Source organism: Pholcus phalangioides, unplaced genomic scaffold (assembly GCF_987345545.1).
Source record: "Pholcus phalangioides strain wild (caught in Gottingen) unplaced genomic scaffold, Ppha-v1.0 ptg000007l_1, whole genome shotgun sequence".
NCBI classification, from domain to species: domain Eukaryota; kingdom Metazoa; phylum Arthropoda; class Arachnida; order Araneae; family Pholcidae; genus Pholcus; species Pholcus phalangioides.
In genome coordinates, this window is record NW_028301600.1 from 8,152,213 (window position 1) to 8,173,286 (window position 21,074).

A 21,074-nucleotide genomic window follows, 5' to 3' on the forward strand; every position below is an offset into this window, starting at 1 on the left:
ACTCCAATCGAAATGTCTTGCAACTGCACATATATTCAGTGTGCCTCTAATACTTCGCACATTATTAAATAATGATCACTATCAATTACAGCAATGATTTTATCTACAACTGTAGAGAGAGATTCTTAATTGTGAGATGCATTTTAACATTAAAATTTTCTTCCTTAAATTTATGTAACTATTTTTTTATTTCAAATCATCTGTACAGCATCGGTTGAGTCAAACAAATTTTTGCACAAAAAATTAAGTTTGCCGCAAATTCTTACTTTTTTAGAGTACCATGACTGTATTTAATCATCTACTTAATAAAAATACCTTAGAATGCACAAGTGCATCAGTATATACATACAAAAGCACTTGTTGCATGCTGTTGTTATCACTGATAAGAGGTTTACTTTTCCTACTCTCCCCTGCCAAATAACCCTATTTTCAGGAAATCCTGTCTTTGCCTTAAATTTTTACCTTTACCTTCTTATTTTATAACACCTGTTCCCCCTAACCAAATTGCTGAAGTGGCAATACCAGATTTTTCTAAACAGTGTATATATATATATATATATATATATGGAGTCTTCCATTCATTTTTCATCAGTACCCCTACTTAATCCAGATCTTTTTATCTTTCCCCCCACTTCAACACACCATCTGAAGTGTGTTACTCAGTTATTCTTCAAAAAATATTTTTTCGCTGACTCATTCTTTCATCAATTATGAACTTTTTACTAAAAGTCAAATTTTATCTATTTTAAATTCTTCTCTTATTCTTTAAATCTTTTTTATTCTGAAATCCAAACAACTCCTTTTTGTTTCACTAACTACAGTTAGTAAGCAATGTCCTAATAAAATAATGAATGTGAAAATATTTTTAAAAAAAACCATTTGTTAAGAAAATTCAAACAAATATTACGAAATGAAAATTTAATTTAACCTGATATCAAATTGATAATTATTAATAAAACAGGTTAATTTAAATGGAAACAACTCATTTTTAGTTATGTGGACAGTTAATGCCAAAAGTGTCAATTTTATTTCTTTTTATCTTTTACACATTTTTATTTTTCTCTCCCTTCTATATTATTAACAATTTGTCATTTAATTTAACAGAAAAAAAATCAGTAGCATAAAACTTTGTCTTATCAGTTTTTAGTTGTCATCATTCACTCTTTAATTAATAAATATATTTACTCCCATAGGGCCGATACTTGTGTTCGTTTATCTTTCTTTCAGATCAAAAGAAGTAAGATAGGGTAGGGGGCCCAAATATATCACCTACGTTCCTAATATCGCCTACCACAGTTGCTTCTTGATTAATGCTGGTAGCTACTACAAAAACTGTGATGCTTTCCCCTTCAGTAGTTCTTCGTGGAAGCCAGATGCACCTGTGTTGAGTTCTTTTAGCTGGGATTTTTTTCTGATTTTCGTGTACAAAAGTTAATAAACATGTTTCATTACTCAGACTTGCTGACATTTGGATGGAGGCTGTCAGTAGCAATGCATATTAATCAGCCCGAGGGGGAGGTGTCAGCCCACATGAACCCCCCTCCCCCCCCCCACTATTTTTTTCTTCTATTTTGTGAATTGCAATATTTTTCCTAATTTTATTTCGAATTTGGTTCCCAAGGATTCTGAAAATATCGTTAAATCATTCTAAAATAATTATCTCCCATTTTGCATTGTTTTTTCATTATTTAAATTGAATGGAGTATCATACTGAAAAGCAACATTTTGTGAATACAAAAACACTTATTGCTTTTCAGTATGACACTTGAAGTTATATTGATAAATATACAACATTTGATTCATTAACTTGATTAGCAATAAGCTCAGTAATACAATCTGGTTTTAATTTTTCATAGTTAACAGTAGAGATGTAAAATTCTTGAGAATAATCTTTAGGAGAATATTTGAGAATATTCTCTGGAAGGACTACTATCATAAATTCTTGATGAGAATATTCTATTGTTATTTATAATATAGTTATATATATTATTGTTGAGAATATTCTCTGAAAGGATTATTTTTATAAATTACTGGGGAATATTCTCTTCTCACAAATAATAATTATTCTCAAGTTATATTAATAATACTCCTTCCAGAGAGTATTCTCAAGAATATTTGTAATAACATGTATTATAATAAACTCTATAAATAACTTAATATTCTCATCATTTTTGATAAGAATATTCTCTAGTAATTTATAATAGTAAACCAACATGGCTGAATTGCACAACTTTTAAAGAAATATGAGTGATATAGAATTTAAATGTATGTGCACTGAAAAAAACAACAATTCTGTATCTTAGAATGAAGGTGATTGTATAATAGCTTTTTTTGTCAATCAACTTTGGTTTTACTCTTTGCTTTGAACTAATTTCTGAAAATTAAAATTATTTTAAATAGCTTTTTAAAGTTTTAATCTAAAGGTTTTTAAAATCTTCACAACCAAACTTTTAAAACCTCTCATCACGACTAGGAGAATATTCTGCGAACTAAAAGTTGTCATTGGGAGTGATTATACTAAAAATTGCTTTGTTTTAAATGTTTTAGGCAATGAAAACTGATTTATATTTCATAATATAAGCAAAATTGGTAAAAAAATTTCTTTAAAAGAAAAATGAATATTCTCGATTATTCTCCAATTTTTACATAACATATTCAATAACATAAAACTGCAAATCAACTATATCTTGATCAACTATTTTTTAGGTAAGTTTTCGAAAGTAAATCTTTAAGTAGTTCTACATATCCTATTTAGTTTCCAAGATTTCTTGAATTGGATTTAGCAGATGAATGAACTTGATCACTAAGATAACTGTTAACTAGAGATATGAGAATATTCTCACCTCACATCTCTAGTTAACAGTTATCTTAGTGATCAAGTTCATTCATCCGCTAAATCCAATTCAAGAAATCTGGAAACTAAATAGGATATGTAGAACTACTTGAAGATTTACTTTCGAAAACTTACCTAAAAAATAGTTGATAAAGATATAGTTGATTTGCAGTTTTATGTTATTGAATCCATATTAAATAAATAAAATAAATGAGATATATGTACAAATTTTGAATTGAATGGAAAAATCCATGTTTATCAGCACACTGATGAAGTTCTTTATAGCAATTCACTGGAAAATTTTCTGATAACATTTTCATGTTCAGTTTTTCTATCAACACACTTTTAATGGGGACAAACCATTTTTGTTGTTAGGAGAGATTTTAGAAGTACCTTTTACTGCCTTTGCCTCCTCAAGACTATTGATGCTGATGCCCCATTAGCATGGAGTCCTGGGACAACATTCCTCCCTACTGGTTACTCTTGAGAGATTTGCTGAGCTCCCTTTGAATGTGAAGGGAATGATAACTTATGATGTAGGAAAGAAGCCAGGAAATGGCTTACAGAGCATTCCAAGGCAACAGTAAATCAGAGGAACTTGCATCCCTCCTCCTTTGTGACTTTGTACAGTGACTGGAGCAGCAATTTGTTACTGTGTGGGTGGAGGATAAAAAAAGAGCAAAAGTCAGACCCATGGCCCTCCACATGGGTGGGGGGGAAAAAAGCAAAAGTAGATGTATTTATTAACCCCCAGGAAGAACCAGAGTACTTTCATGTAGACCATTATAGGGGAAAATTGTTATGGTAAAACACCCTTCGCATAGAAGAGTTAAATGTTTCAAGTACCTGTTTTTGGCAATAAATTAAGACCATCTGACTAGAAGACTTTGGGAGCGACCAGAGGCTTTTGTACTCTGCACCCTTACAACCTCCCTTCCCCCTTCGAACCCATCAATCCTAAAAGGAAGGAAAAACAGTGGTATAACAAGTATGATTGAGTCTAGGTCAACTGGAAATTTTTTTTCCTCTTCACTTATAAACCCAAAACAGTTATCACATGACACTATTATTATTTTTTTTAATTCTGAACTTTTATCTCCTGTGTGCCAAAACCTTTCAGCAGATTTTTCTCCGGCAAGAAAAATTTATCAGAAACTAAAGAAAAGTTTTCCAACAGATTTACAATCCTCCTGGATTTATTAACATTTATCAAATGTATAAAAATGGCTTATGTAACATCGGGGGTTCTTTCTATAACTCTAGTAAGTTAAACTGTGGAAACTACAAACAAACAATAGCAGTTGGCAACTCTCTGCATTACTTCAAGTATAATCAATAAGGTCACATGATAATGTTTTATCATTTGAGGCTGTGATAGCAACTATGATAGGCTACATTTTAGTGTAGTTTGTTTCTTGGTTTGCGATTCGACTTCAAAGGTTTAGGTCACCATGTTTGAGAGTAAGGTTGTTCCCATTATTGCCCTAGGCAATATTACAAAAATTTTCGAAGAAGTTTTTTTTTCAGATGTCATATAGAAAGACATGGGACAAGATTGAAATGAAAGAGATGTAATAGCGGTAAAAAATAAAGAGATGGGACTATTGAAGGCATCGAAAGCTTTTCAAGTACCTGGATCTACATTAAAAGACTACGTGATAAAACCTGAAGATGAACTTCAAAAGTTACTTGTGATGTGCCACTAGGACGAAGGCTTACTTTATCTTCTGATGTAGAAGATCAATTTGTTGAGTATTATTTACAAATGGATAAAACTTATTATGGATGACAAAGGATGTAAAAAGAATGGCATTTCAACTTGCCATTAGAAATAATTCATATCACCCATTTTCTGAAAAAAAAAGTTCAGGTAGGAAATGACTCCCTCTTCTTTTCAAGAGACACCCTGCCTTGTCTCTGGAAAATAAGAAAAGGGAAAAGAATTATCACTTGAAAATCAGTCAATTTCTGGAAAAACATCAGGCAAAGCTATAAAGGTACCAGCTCCAAAAAAAGTAAGGAAGTTTCTTTCTTTTCAGATGATGATGAAGAACCTCCATATGTGTCAACTGACAACAACCGCAGTTGTGGAAAAGGAGTTAATGATATTCATGATGTTCAATATTCAATTCGTGATGGACTCTACACAAACAACTGTCATAGAGAAATATGGTTGAAATGTGTGATATGAAACAAATGGTCTCACGAAAAATGAAATAAGAGGAAAGTAAAGAAAACAAAGTTATGTTTGTGTAGAATCCTGAAGTTTTAAGCAGTTTTTTTTATTTTGATGTTGTATTTAGATAAAGTGTTAAAAAAGGTATATTAACTATATTTCTAAAAGTACAAAAAACTGTCTTGTATTATTTTCAATTTTGTTGCATCTTAATTTTCACGTTTAACAAAGAAAGCATGATCATAATATAAATTGAACTTTATTTCAACCCATTTTAGGCATTGGCAATATTAGGATCATATGGCGAGCAATATTAGAAACACTTTTTTTTTAACAGAAAAATGCTGCAGTCGAAAAAAGTAGTGCTTTAAGAGTATTAAAATTATGTGTTAGAGTTGCAATTCAGTTTATTTTTGGATAACAATCTGGATAATAGATTAGAACTATTTTTAGACAAATTGCACGAGTTAGTCCTCTAATTAAATTAATGGCTTTGGTGGGCGATATTTGGACCTCCTACCCTATATGTGCATCGGACAGTCAAGAGATGTCATAGGGTTGAGAGCATTTTACTAGCATTGAGATATTACTCGCCTCCTTGTCCCAGCTTCCTTCATTACATTATAAACAACGGTTCTACTGTGCCTACCCAAATATCATTTCCCCCCCCTCTTTTTATTAAAAATATTGTAAAATTTGTAATTTAATGGTAAATTTGTGATTTAATTGTAAACTAACTTGTATACTTTATCCTAATGACTGGGGACAAATACAATGAAAATAATTATTTGACGACATGTTCAGAAGCTTACAAAAAATTCTAGAACACTCTGCGATCACAATGAAATTTCATAACATTTTTGTCATTTTCCAATTGAAATGACAGCTTTAAAATAAAAGATCACTATTTCAAAGAGACAATAATTTGTTTTGTAGGTTACACTACTTTCAAGAGCTTTTCAACATTCTGATATGTTATTGTGAACCACCAAATTCAGTATTTAGCTTATACCCAATACAAGTAACTATCAGAAATTTTCACCTTATCATTTTCAAATTAATGTGAAAAATACTTACAATGATTATTAAACACTTCTTCTCAGTACAGTAATGACACACAGCTGCATTGATGGCTTTCTTGAATTCTTTATGAGCAGAATCCATTTTCGCACTTGATAAAAAAATTGAAAAAATGAGAAGGTTCACCAAATGTGTTAACTTCGAAAATAATACACACAGGCCAACTCACTCACTAGCCAAAACTAAACAAACCTACTGCTTTGTGATACAAAGCCATCACGATGCCCATACGATAGCACAATGGCTGGGTGATAAGACAGAAGGATTTCAAATAGTTTCAGTTCAAAATATCATTGCTAAAAATAAGAGCAAAACTCAACATATGTGAGCTTTTTCTCCTCACTTATCTGATTTAATAAAATATTTGGCCGTTTTTCTATGCAAAAAATTAATTTGCTTCATCAGGAAATAGAAATTGATTAAATTAAGAATTGCTTGTTTAGACGAGAAATAAATAGTGTAATTTGTTGAGACTACAGCATGTTAAGACATACTGAAAATGACTTGCATATAGCCATGGCAAATCATGTGTTAATACATGGAAAAAAATGTAGTACATTTAATTCTCTGTAATCCAACTCTCAAAAGTTTGAGGTTTTGGATAATACAAGCTCCAAAGCAGAATGTCTTTCATTGTTCTGCAATGGCCCCCTTAACTGACTGAAGATATTCTGCTGTAAAAATTCCCCTTTACAGTGTTTTCTATACATAAAATTCTATACTTAAAATTCTTCCAAGATTGTTAATTAATACTCCCCCACACATATTCTGCTTCAGAGAATACAGGGTCCTCAAATTTTTCAAAATTTGTTTCAAAACTTTTTTTTATCTCGAAGTTCTCTTTCACTTTGTTTCATTTTTTCATCTAATGTGAGCATTTTCAGTTTGGATGCCTCTTGATAGCTTTAATCATTAATAAATAATAATCAATAAATTAAGCTGTCCAATTAGAAACAAAACTGGTAAGACTAAATACGAATACATAGATCCATAGACAACTTGGAGCAATTAACATATACTTTGTCAAATAAGATTGTTCTATTTCAAGACTTTCTCCATATGTGATTTGCAGGCACACACACATTGGTTAGCATATATATAAAACATTTTCTAAGTTTTTCCTCAATCTCAGGAACCCCTGATTCAAAGCACTCAGATCTCGAGACACTAGGAATTTCTCATAATTTGATTCTTGTAAACATAAACAATTTAACACAAATTATTTATGAATATTCATGAAGTATTGCATAGAAAATATATGTACTGTATATGTAATATGTATTACTGTGAATATGATAATTATCTAATTCTCGGAAGGAACCAACCAGGAAAAATACTTAATTCCTAATGCATTTCCAAATACTATGAGTACCGTCATGGATAAATATAACCATGATCATGCTGACTGGAGATACATTTGGGTTCGTTACCAAATCTCAACTACTGGTTGCTCAGTGAAAAAATATGTCTATTCAGACATATCATGAAGCTGAGAGCCTGCATATAAATCTAGTGCAACTAGTCAACAGTTGAATATTTTTTAAATGTTTCACATTTGAACGCCAACACTAAAAATAAAATTTGAGTCTACACAGCCAGAAGTTTTTACACCAAGTGTTCAACTGCTAGGGGTGAGTCTTACTCGTGTCCAGTCATCAGATGATAGTAGTAGTGATCTAGATAATTTATCGTTGTGATTATTCTGGACATAAATCATTTTTGTACTTGAATGCAAGAAGTCTGAGAGACCAAGTATCAATTTTGGATGATTATAAAGCAAATAAACCCAGATTAAAACATACAAATGACTTACTAATCTTTTAAATCTTCAGGTACATCCAAAGAAAATTTACAAAATGTATCTTTTGTGATAGCAGCACTAAAAAGAAGACAAAAAGAATGCCAAACTTCATCATTAGAAACAGTTGAACTAGCAAAGTGTAACAATGCAATAAGTAAAAAAATTAAATTTAAGTAATTAAAAAACCATTTTTGATCATTTAAATCAGTGATTCCCAACGTGCGCATCAACGCCCCCTGAGGGGTGATGGAAAGTTCTAGGAAGGTGGTAGAAGCTATGGATATAACATAGGATTCTATGGGTTAGATTGCATTGGGGGCGATGGGACAAAAAGGTTGGAAAACTATTATTTGAATCATTTCTGTCCCACTGCTGTCATTTTCAGCAGATGAGGGCTAATTAGACTGGGACCTAAAGTTTATAGCAAGTTTCAAATGTTTCATGTCTCTCACCAATGCATTAACTGCCCAGTATATGGGACTTCCTGTGGTAGTAAAGCAGCTATAGCTTTCTCTTAAATTTATTATTTTTACACCACAAAAAATAAAAGTATAATTACAGATTTCTTTTCTCCTAAATTGAGTAGTAATGAATGTTAAGCATTGCCATTCGGGGGGGGGGGGACCTCCTGGGACAACATATTCATAGTCGAACAAAAAAATATTGCTCAAAATTGATTTTTTTTTATTTTAATTGAAATTTAATTTAAATGTAACATCTCATAGGTTCCGGTGTTCTGGCCACATGAGCAACCCCGCTCTAAAGCAACTTTCTGAGTATACAGAGTCCCTTAGTAATTCATGATTATCCAATGCAATCCCATGTGCCCTTGTGGGTTGTAGTCGAATCCCATTATAACGAACTACAAGAGACAGGAGAAATCACTTTGTTAAAACAGAATTTTGTTATAAAGGAATTCCAGGTTTTCACATTGTTCCTATGCAAATTTATCTGGTGGATTAGAAAAAGTGTTTGTTAAAACAAATTTTTTTTCACTATAACGTATTCGTTAAAATGGGATTTGACTGTATATATCAGCGGTACTCAACCTTTGGAAGCCCACAGCCCAGTTGAATTTTCTGTCTCTCTCTCTCTTTTTGTGAATCAAAGGCCCGGTCATATACAGAACTAATGGGAAATAAATTGGTAAAAATAAAATGGTGAACCATTCGCAGCCCGACGGTAGAGAAACACTGGTATATATAGACACCCTCACCCGCTTTCTTCGTATCAGAGCTTCTGTGGCTCAGTAAACCTTTTTGCAGTTTGAGTTTGCCTTCTCTCGAAATCTCTCATATGTGTACACGAATTTATCATTACATTAAATATTGGTAAAGGACACAATTTAAAAAAATAATAATGAGAGGCCCGAATTCTTCTTTAAAAAAAAAAATATATATATATATAAATGAAAGAGACATATTTGGAGAAATAACTATTTCAACTTCCGTAGCTTCATAATTGAGTACAGCCATCCGTAGAAACTAAAAACTATCTGTAGCAGTTAAAAATAAAATGGGGACGGGGCATTGACCCCAGGTCCCCTATCTCCACCCATGAGTTTCTTCATATATCGTTTCCAGATACAATAACACGAAACGTGATTTCAAAAACTATACAAATTTGAACTCATTCAAGAGAGAAATCCATTATCCATTATATATATAATCTATAATATAAAAGATATACACTCAGTGGCCAAAATATAAGAAAAACTCCCTCACTCAAACTTCGACTCGTTCATACAGCACGTGCACTGGCGTACTATACAAATACAATGCCACAACAAGCAAAATGCCATCAAGGTGGCTGGTTCAAGTATCTCCGAAGCAGCTAACCTTCTCGGATTTCTTGTACAACAGCCTGGAGTCTTCAAAGAATGGCAGCAAAGCCAAAAAACTTTGAGCAGAAAGTAGAATAGTAAGCAGAAATTGTTTATGAACGAAAAAGGTGCCAGGCAACTGACACACATTGCGTGCGGCAACAGAAGAGCTACAATGCAACAAATTACAGCACAATACAACTCAGAATCATAACAAAGCATATCCTTATGCTCTACAAGATGGATCTTAAAACGAATTGCTTTTAATAGCCGGCGACCAACAAGAGTCCCTTTGATTTCCCTGCAAAAACAAAGAAAATAGCTTTTGTGGGTTAGAGAACACCAGAATTGGACACGTGATGAATGGAAGAAGGTTGTCTGGTGTGACGAGTCAAGATTTCTACCTCCATGATGTTGATGGCAGAATCAGTGTGTGATACAAGCAGCATGAAGCCATGGATCCGGCATGCCACATGACTACTGTTCAAGCGGGTGGAGGCAGAATCGTGGTCTGGGGAGCATTTTCCTGGTATACTCTTGGTCCCTTATTTCAATTGGAAACATCCGTCAATGCTAGTGCCAAACTTCCACATCGTTGCTGACCACATGCACCCGTTTATGGTCATAATGTTTCCTGATGATGATGGCTATTTCCAGCAGACAATGCACCCTCCCACTGGGCTGGAATTATTTCAGATTGGTTTGAGGAACATTATTCAGAATTTCAATTACTTCAATGACCCCCTTGGTCACCCGATCTCAACCCTTCTGAGCATTCGTGAGACAAGGTTGAAAGGTGTGTTGAAAGCTCCAAAACACCACCTTCTAATCTGAGGGAATTAAGAGCTGTCATTTCATTAGGATGGGATAATATTCCTCCTCAACAATTTCAGCGACTTGTTAATTTAAAAAATAATTTTAATAATTTAAAAAATACAGATCACAGTGGGGTGCAAGTGCCCCTCATCTATTTCGGAGCAGCAAATTTCATTTTTGGAGCAGAAATTTTGAAAATGGAGCAGAACTAAAAACAAACTATATCTGCAATATGAGTAATTTTTCTGTGAAATGCCAAAAGTTTTGCCAAAAATGGTTGAAACAAATAATTCTAAATAAATTTCCTTCACAAATTACAATCAATTTAAATTTTTTCTGAAGTATCTTATCTGTCACTACTTAAGCAACATGCATACTAAAAACCTAGGCAGCAAGAATTTCTGCTGCTTGAACACCAAAATCTTATTCATCCTGATATAGCAAAAAAAGTGTGTGCGGAATATAATAAGGGTTTACGTGAAAAAAAAATTAGTTTCTCACAGAATTTAAAGGAATTATTAAATTTAAAAGCAAAATGCAAAAAACGAGAAAAATATGAACACCTTATTTACTTAAAGAATTTTTCAACCTAATAGCATGTTAACAGATTACGAATCAGAGTCGCTTTCAGAAGTTCAACATCTCGATGACAATTTTTTTCAAATTTTTCACGCCCTTGAACACAAGATTTTGTATGTCTTATTCCATTAAAGTATTGGATGGACAGATTTTTCAATGTTCGAACAGACTTTTATTTATTTGTTAACAATGAACTCTCTTTCACTGTCTGTGTTACCATGTGCTAAAGATAAAAAAGCCTTCACCAAAACTGGCAAAATTTTGAACTTTGGGCTGCTTTCAAAGTTACAAAGTTTGAATATGTCTGCCCAATATCTATCTATTCTGTGAACTGATTTCACTTCTTGTAATTCTTTGCAGTGCAGTGCAACCCATTCATCACACATAATTAATAGTTCTGTTGGTGATACAATGTTGAACAACATCCCAGCAATACGTGAGGGAGTAACGTACCATCCAAGTAATGCACGAGAGGGAGTGCGAAAAACAAGAAAGGGTGCAAATGTTTCATTCCCTCCAACAACATGTTTTGGAAAGGTAGGACATTAATATAAAAAAAGGTATCTCACAGAAGTCATGTAAAATGAGCATCCTCCTAGTACAAACTCCTTCCTTTGACTATTGTTAAGAGCGTGCCCCTCCCCCACCAATGCAGTGGTGAACCGTGCGGTCATATTGGGCGCCGCTCTAGGAGGGTTGCCAAATGGAGTTGAAAGGGTGAAAAAAAGCTTTGTTGACCAAAAAAAAAGTCGTCAGTAGCGCCAAAAATAGATTCCACATGGGTAGAAATTTTTTTCCTTGAGCCGCTCCTGTTCACCAAATCCGGATTTTCGCAATGTGAAATTGTCACGATCTGCAACCGCCGACGATAAGCACACGACCGCATAGTGGCTAGATGACAAAACTATGAATATTTTAGATGAAGTTTTTACAGATCCAATTTTTTCCCAACGATCTTCGAAAAATGTCGGTAATTTAAACTAATAAACCAATCCCCTTTTTGATGTATGCCGTCTTTGAATGCAGGTTGGCAGCCGCGAAATTACTGTTATTTTCAGTATATAACCCGCAGGAGAAAAAACGGTCTCCGAAATCGGAAAATACGGCATATTCATTCAGGGACTTCGATAGCCCGCCGGTTAACCAATAACAGTATAGGACTTTATACTTCAAGGTAGTAGAACTACTTTTCAAGGTCACGAGATAACGCAATTGTGGTAGATGGTGGGAAGTGAAAAAAATTGAAGTTTCTCCCTCCGTATCTTTTTCCGTGTCTCGGAAAGAACGTGTCCCATGAACAAAATTTTCATGCTGCTTCTTCGTAAATTCCGGATATTTGACGCACTACAATGCATTAGCGGTACCTCCGAGAATCAGAAACAAAAATTGGCGCAAATGCACAGGGATTCGTCGCCTTGGCGCACCACGTAGCAAGAGAACCGTTTCGGCACTGTTTGGCGCAGCTCTTGCACCCCTGAGATCAACATATCACTGCGATTTTGGCAATGTAACTTTCAAGGATATAGAGCCAAATGTGGATGCAGTTGCTATGGATTATTCATGATGGTAACCAATATTTTTTTCCTATTTATTGGTTTTATATTCAATCAGTTGGTGTTAAACAGATACTTGGGGCCTCCAATTTGACTTCAGCCACTGTCGTGGTCGAGGGGTCTTACTGATGAACTTGCATCGCAAGGTCCAGTGTTTGAACCCCCAACCACAGTGGTGGTTGACTGAAGTTGGTTTTTGGTGGTTCCCAACTTGAAGATGTGAATGCAAAAGGCGATCTCCTTGTCAAAAAGTCTCACCACAGAGAGCAACAGGCCTACAAACAATACAAATATTTTACACTTCACTTTTGAAATATAGATGGCAGCACTGAAAAATCAAACACAATGTAGCATGAAGGGTCCGCAGATCGCCAGTGGGAGCCCTGTGGTGAGTTGTCATCCACCTGAGTTAAAGAAAATGTAATAGATGTGCAATAGGTTTGTAGTTTAAAATACCTTGAAATATGTTTATACATAAAATAAGTGTAGTATTTACCTTCATGCCGAATGGTGGGTCATCGACCGCCTTACACTCAATACTTTCATGAAATTACTCAATCTGCAATAGGCCTAATTTTGTTGATCCTAGCCAGATCTTCAATGTTTACAATTGTGTTGATGCCAGATTGATTGTCATAATCCGTCAGTATTATAAAATTATGTAAGCATATGTAAACTAGTTTCTGTCCAAAATATTATGCTAATTTCAATACAGAATGAGTCTCAAAGCACATTGGTTTTGGTGAATTCACATGACGGGGAGAGAGAGAGAATTTCTTTTTATAACCGTGTATGTATTGTGAACACTCACTCTGTTTTGCTCTCGTATCCGGAATTAAACATGATCTGAGATTATTTCTCCTGAGTGCTTAGGCATTTCCTGAATTGTCCGAGTCCTGCCTTGGCGATCGCTCCTTCATTGCCGTTGAAATCATTGGAAGGTAAAAATTTCATTAAACAGCATTAAATATGGGCAAACGGTTTCACCCACATTTAATGCTGTTTTTCCCAACTTTCCTCCATTTTTCTAATTTCAATATCTCAGTAAATACTGCACTTAGAAATGAATTTTTTTTTTGGCATCAGGAGACAGGGTAACAACTTCGTAATTGGGTTCAAAGCACAGGGCATCCATACAAAAAGTTAACATTTTTATTTTAATAACTACACACACACACAACTCCTTGCAACATGAATGACTTATCTGAGTACTCCACATTTGGATACTTTTTCTAATTGGCAGTATGCCTCTAGGTTCAATGGATCACCAGTAAAATACCATACACCCTGTTATCTATGCACCCTGTATATTTAGTTTATTTTACTATGGCTATTATTTTAATTTTTTTTCTTACAATATTTATTCTTATAATTTAATGTTTGTATATTTAAAAAATGTCACTGACAATACCTCTTCCCTGTAATCCAATGATTTTGTACCTGATAAATGCAAGTCTATACCGTATTTAAAAAAAAATCTCTTTCTTGAACTAATCTTGATAAACGATGAAAAAAAATCATACTTGGTACTTTTTGGCCTAATACGATCGCTGGGGACTATTTCTGTGTACATGGTTTCCCATCCAACATATTCCACTACATGAAATCCACCTTTAGACATCTTGATAGCAGCACGCCACCAACCAAAAGCCTCTTGTTCATTTACACGAGAAAATACCTATTCAAAATAAATAAAAAAATGAAGTTACGTATTCAGAAATCTCGTATTTTTATAAAAACACATTAATTTATTGATAAACAATTTAATACTTTTTACTTTTTAATTTCAAGAATTTAAGATACCGATGTATTTAGTTATACTGTAACAGTACGGACCCATGTCGGGCAGAAAAGAACCACCCCATTCATAATAGGTGTTCTAAAGTATATTTTTATAATTAATTAAATAATTTTCATTCAAATATCACAAATCAGGGCATTTGGTGTTGGCCCAACATCATCAGACGTCATGGTGTACATAGATTCTGTGCGATCGGTAAACACTGCTCCAGAGACTCTCAGCTGACTGTTTATTTATGGTGAAATGATGTCATTGCCGCATCGAGATTCCATGGTGATGAAAGAAATCTGGAGTACATGCAAATTAGAGATGCAATCGATGGTGATTGGTCACCTCTTCAGTATAAGAAGCAGTGACAACGCAGTCTCTTCAAACTTATAACTTCACTTGCATTCAGCTGTACTTCATCACTCATTGGTTAACTCCACCTGGGGAGTTACAATGTCATCTTTTGGAATATCTCTAGTCTTCCATGTTCCTGAACTCCCAAGGACACATCTTCATCATGTAAGGCCTACCGAAGAAAAAGAACAGACGAGCTGACTCCCACTGATCAGAGAAATGGACAGATGACTTGGTGATATCAATTTTGTCAAAATTTGTAAACTTTCCATATCTAATTGTTAAAATATTCCATATAAATTACATCTAAATTGTTCAGAATTCAGATTTTGACTCTTATTGCATTGGATTGTTCGTGATGCTCATCCAGGTTTTGACAAGTGGTTCGTCACAATATCTTTTACAGAAATAAAGTTTTCATGATATTGATCAGGTCATTCAGCAGATCTCAGGAAATTTGCAAGGGATTTTGCAAGTCTTCCAGATCTTTCATCTCGCTAGAAGGGTCTAATCTTGACTTAAGGGGTACTCTGAGCAGCATTAGGTGGCCCAGTGACTGGGTGTAAAGAATGCTTTGTTAAACAGCAATTTTTTTTTAATTTAAAAGGCCCATAGTTTAACATCAGAAATTCCTAGAATGGGATTGAAACTCTACACATTAGCAACCTGGGCCTGATTCCTGTATTGGCAGAAGATGGGAGCCAGATAGCCAGGAAATCAGAAAAATTGATGTTCAAACCAGTACGTATATCTTTTTACGTATTATCTTCTTACGTACGTATTGTCTTTTACCATATCTGCATATGGAAAAAAAAAATGCACTGCTTGTGTTCAAGTAGTAACATTAATTATGACAATATATATATGTGTGTGTGTTATGGTAATATATGGTTCTTCATTTTTGGGTCATATTCTGCAGTGTTTTCTTTATTCTTCTAGATCAGTGGTTCTCAACCAGGGCTCCACGTGAACTCTCCAGGGGCACCGCGGCAGATCGAGAAAAATACAAAAAACAGTAAACTCAGAAAAAGTATTTTTGTAATAAATCAGTAACTTTGATGAATGAATAAAAAATAGGCCTACAGGGCACCTCCATAGAAATTATATACCCGAAAGGGCCCCGCAAGTCAAAAAAGGTTGAGAACCGTTGTTCTAGATTGTGTTTAATTTACTCTGTAGTCACCAGATTTTGTCACCAGATTTTTTGGACTGCACATCGTTGGATTTGCAAGATAAGTGGGTTTTTTTTTATTGCTCTCAATTTTTTTAATTTTCGTCGTGTATTTTCGATCAACTTAATTTTTCTTTTCTTGCTCTCATTTCATTTTTCATTATACTTTTGCCAGGTTTGTGTTTTTCCCACTTCTTTGATATAAATTTGTAGGTTTTTTGGACGTTAGTGTTAGCAAACAGTACATACTTTTTCTTGGGTACTCACAGTAATTTTTGTTCTTTCCATTTGGCCTTATTGTTTTAGTGTTAGGGAATAGAGATATTAGAATTAGCTAGCTAAGTATAAATTGTACTTTGTAGCTTAATACTTTTTTTGGGTGTGTTGTCTTCTTTATATACATATATATTTTCTTCTTCGTGATTTAGTGTTGAACATTTTATTTTACTTAATTTTTCATACAAATCTTTTATGTATATTTTGCATTGTAATGTATTTACGTTATTTTAATTTTCTGTTAACGTTTCTCATTTTCCTATTCTTTAAGTATTATTATCTAGTTTTAGCAATAGTGTTAGTATGCCTCGACCACGACTAGTGTTGTGTAGAGCTTGAGATGGGAGGTTTCCCTGGTCTAGGGGTATAGTAGCTGATAGTTTCAAGTGTAAAAGGTGTTAAGATAGGGCAAGGTTGGAACTCGGGGTCGAAGCGTTACAGGAGTTAGGGTTCTAGAGATCCCGATTATAACAGAGCCACTTGTCGTCGAGTCACATGTTGACGAAGAAGCAATCTCCAAGAACAAAAAGGTCTCTTCGCGTTCTCCTAAAGTCATTCTTCTGCTTTTCCGAGGCTTAGTTCGTCCTGGACTGGAGTATGTTGTAATGTTTTGGGGACCATACCCACGAAGGGACATAGACTTGGTTGAAGGGGTGCAGAGAAGAGCTACGTGTGTCCTTATTGACACACAGGGCTTGAGTTATGAAGAAAGACTTAATTTTTTGAATATGTTTACATTGAATGACCGCATGTGTCAGGGAGATATGATTGAAGTGTTCAAAATTTGCGATGGATAGGATGGACCATGAATTATCAGTATACCATCAATCGACTGCACTTTTACAAGGGGACACCAGTATCGATTGGTAAGGGACAATGCAAGGTTATGGTGTCGCAGGGAATTTTTCTCCAATAGGGTTGTTAATAAATGGAATAGCTTACCCCCGGAGGTAGTAAATTGTAACACAATTGACACGTTTAAAAAGAAATATGATAAACATGTTAGGGTAAATCGAGAAGTTATCCATATGTAGAATAAGACAACCATAAGTATTCTTATGGGCATTGTATAATATTTCATCATGTATACATATTGTTTGAAATTGCATTTTTAAATGGGCTGCTGTATTTTTGAAATATATGACATTCATATTTATTATGAGTATCTTTTTCTCAGCCACCTCGTTGGGCATTTTGCCTGTTGTGGCGTTGTATTTGTATATAATGATACACAAATAGGAGGATATGTAAGAAATCAGAAATATGTAGTTTCATGACCATACAACAAATATTGATTGAGACATTTTAAAGTCTAAGAGATTCTGGGGATCAATTCACATAGTTAAATTTGCACTCAATCAAATAATAAAATACCAGTTTCCAACAGGTCTCTGATGTTAATACATTGAGTGATTATGATTTACACTTCCCACTTAGTACATTTGAAAAAATTATCAATACAACTGTTGTATTAAAAAGATTTGATATGCAAATAGCAACAGTTAAAGAGAAAGAATCCATATCCTTTTCACATGAAAAAAAAAAAAAAAAAATTGACATTAAAATGTTGCATTTCATAATTTATTGAACAGGATTAATGATGAAAAAATAAGGTTTAAAAAAGTTGACATCATTATTTGCTTCAATTTAAGAATATTTCAGGGCCACAATATTTCAAAATTACTCGTATCACTGCCACCTTCAAAGGAATAACTTTTTTCCATCAACATCCTCCTCCCTTATTAAGCTAACCAACAGGATCCACTGTTGTATCTGTAGCTTCCATTCTCTCCCTACCCAGTGCGTTCAATTTTGCCTGGAAGGGGCAATATTGCCTATTGTGAAAAACGCTGTTCTCAGTCAATTTTTGCATTACAATTAGGTTATCTTCCTGAAATGACAGATTGAAGTGTACATTGGTCATGTGTGTACAATTTGGTATGACAAAAACCAATGAGTAAAATTAATCAGTTTGCAAACAAGCAATCTAAAAAACTTAGTCTTTTAGCATTCAATAAATTGCTTGTTTGCAAACTGATTAATTTTACTCATTGTTTTTTGTCATACCAAATGTGTAAATAGATATGACAATGATTGCCATGGTTCATGGATAACATGCTTAATCTTTATCTTTAAAAGAGAAAGGCATTCAGAGAATACAAAAGTGGAAGAAAAAAGGGTGTTGAAAAAAGTGATAAAAGATAGTAAAAGGAAGTTGAATCTAGGTTAGCAGATAACATTGGCTCTGACCCAAAATCATTTTTAAGTATGTCAATAATGGATCTGTGGGGACAGTTGCCCCCCCCTCCCCCCGGACAGGAGGGTTTAGGGTAGAGAGCAATGTGTAGATATCTATAGTGCTTTCAATGACTTTTTTGCATCAGGTCTTTAATAGTGAAAGAACTGGTGTGGCTTGGGGTGGCAAAGCCCTCAATGAAATTCAATTGGAAGATGTGGAAGTCCTAAAACTTCTAAAAAATGTATGTGCAAGCAAAAGACCAGGAGATATCAATCCCAGGGTCCCCAGGGAATGTGCTAATGAATTGTTGGGGCCAGTCACAGATTTACAGGAGTAGTTTTGCTGAGGGAATTGTCCCAAAAGATTGGAAGCTTGTTAATGTGGTTCCAATATTTAAAAAGGGCAGTAAAATAGCCATGTCCAATTATAGTCTAGTTTTTTTTTTTGACAAGCTCCCTCTTGAAAACATGGGAAATTATCATCAAAAGGCAATTGGTGAAGTGGATAGATGAGAATAACGTGTTGTTCAGAAACCAGCATGGGTTAAGGAAGGGGAAGTCATGTGTAACCAACCTCCTTTGCTTCTATGATCACGTGACTAAGGCTTTGGGAAAAATGTCTATGCTGTTTATCTTGATTTTCAGAAGGCATTCAATCGGGTCCAGCATGGTAAACTCTTGAAGCATTTACACGAGATTGGGATTAGGGGCATCTTGTTGAATTGGATAAAATTGTGGTTAAGCGATAACGTTAATATAATAATTCCTTGTTCACCATAACCCATTATTTTTCTAATTGGACAGGTGTCAAAAGTGAAGTCCTTCAAGGAAATGTCCTTGGCCCTATACCAGAGATGCCGCTGTACTCTAATTTACCTGGGAGGACCCAGGTTATTCGAAAAATCTGGGTCCTTTTAGAGTGAGAGTGGGTCCCTCTCAAAAAAAGTTTATCTTGAAAAAAATTATGCCCCCCCCCCCATAATTCCCTAGCATCTCTATGAATTTTCTTCCAACATGCGCCAGGTCTTTGATCACCTGCTTATATTTATTCATTGAGACTGAGCAGTGGGTCATGTTCTGGGTAGGAGAAGGTATCTGTGAAAAAATCAAGTATAATTCATTTCTAAAAACATGTTCTATCCAAAGGTTCATTTACTTTCATGTCTACTAGTAGGAAAAGCTTGCAAAGAAGCTTCTCAGCACTGAAAATTTAATGTATGGAATTCCGCACATGTAATAAATCTAAAAAATATATACAGTTTATCCCACTTATAACGTTTCTCCCATTTAGAACGTTTTTCCACTTAGTACAACTTATTTTTATGATCCTAACAATAAGTAATTCTCATTAAGATTTCCCGTTTAAAGTGTTGTCCTATTTACTTTTTTTACAACGGTTTTTGAAAAATGTTATAAGCAGGATCCACTTTAATTAACAGTTGGAGACACACATTTATATATTTACTAATAAATTAATCTATAAATTTCCTTTTGATTGATTTTATATTTCGTTAAAAAGATCGTAGCACTTTCAAAATCTTCTGATCAAATTTAAAGCAAATTCGATTCTCTTTCCTCTCAGACACTTATCTTCTGATTCCCTATTCATACTTTGGTTTTCCTGGTAAAATAATTATATTTTCTCTCCCTGATGGTCCACCGCTCTGATCTGTTGCCATTTAACTGCCACATATTTTCACACCTCAATATGGGAGCTATGTCAGATTTGTGTTGGAGAAACTTAACAGTGTGCTTATGTGATTTGTGTTGGAGAAACTTAACAGTGTGCTTATGTGTGTGCGCCCAGCATTTGGCGTGTTATGTGTTCAGTAGGTTGTGCCATCTATCTAGCGCCACATTTTGGCACATCCATGTAATGTAGAAGAAGCAGTTATAAAGGGTGAATTTGGTGCCCGCCCTCTAGTAGAGCCCAGGACACTAGAGCCACCACCCTCCACCCTCCCAGCAGCCCTACAACTATACTCCAAACTGGTAATGCGTGCATTTGAAGTTTAATTTATGTATATTTGTGTGATCGCCATGGCAACCAGAAGTTTTTAAAAGGAATAGCCAACTCAAAATTTGAAAACCTTAGAAAATCAATTTTTTAGCCGATTACCACTGTGCAATCGCAAGTTCTAAACACAGATTTTTATCAAAAGTAAAATTTGGGGGTAGGCCATAAGGGGCCTCTTTCCCCCCCCCCCCCCACTCCCAAGATCAAAAATTAAAAATATTTTTGTAGAGAATTAAAATATTTGAATAAAATTTCTTTTATACTATCTGTTAATTTAAAATTGTTTTCCAGCATTAGTGACCCAAACTTTCTGTGATTAGATCTCCTTGTGCCCCCTCCAAAAGTCAATTTTACGTACACATCCATGATTTTCGCGATGCAAAACGGTGACTACCACATAGCAGCTAGATGACAAAACTACGGATATTCAAGGTAGAGAGTTTTTACAGATTCATTTTTTTCCCCGATCTCAGGAAAGTTTTACAATTTAAACAGGCGTTTCAATTCTTTACGATTTAAAAAAAATATGAATTCGCAATATTGTAGGAACAAATCTTTGAATGCCAGCA

General features: G+C 34.4%; 1 protein-coding gene across 1 annotated transcript in view; it reads right to left on the reverse strand.

Moving 5' to 3' along the window:
* Positions 1-21,074, reverse strand: part of LOC149084886 (fragile X messenger ribonucleoprotein 1 homolog A-like) — a 102,150-nt gene that overhangs the window by 48,928 nt on the left and 32,148 nt on the right. Inside the window, exons 4-6 of the mRNA XM_089232621.1 lie at positions 14,184-14,338; positions 7,903-7,968; positions 6,087-6,180 (exon numbers count right to left, since the gene is read on the reverse strand). Of these exons, the coding sequence (XP_089088747.1) occupies positions 6,087-6,180; positions 7,903-7,968; positions 14,184-14,338 (315 nt within the window). The remainder of the gene's footprint in view (positions 1-6,086; positions 6,181-7,902; positions 7,969-14,183; positions 14,339-21,074) is intronic.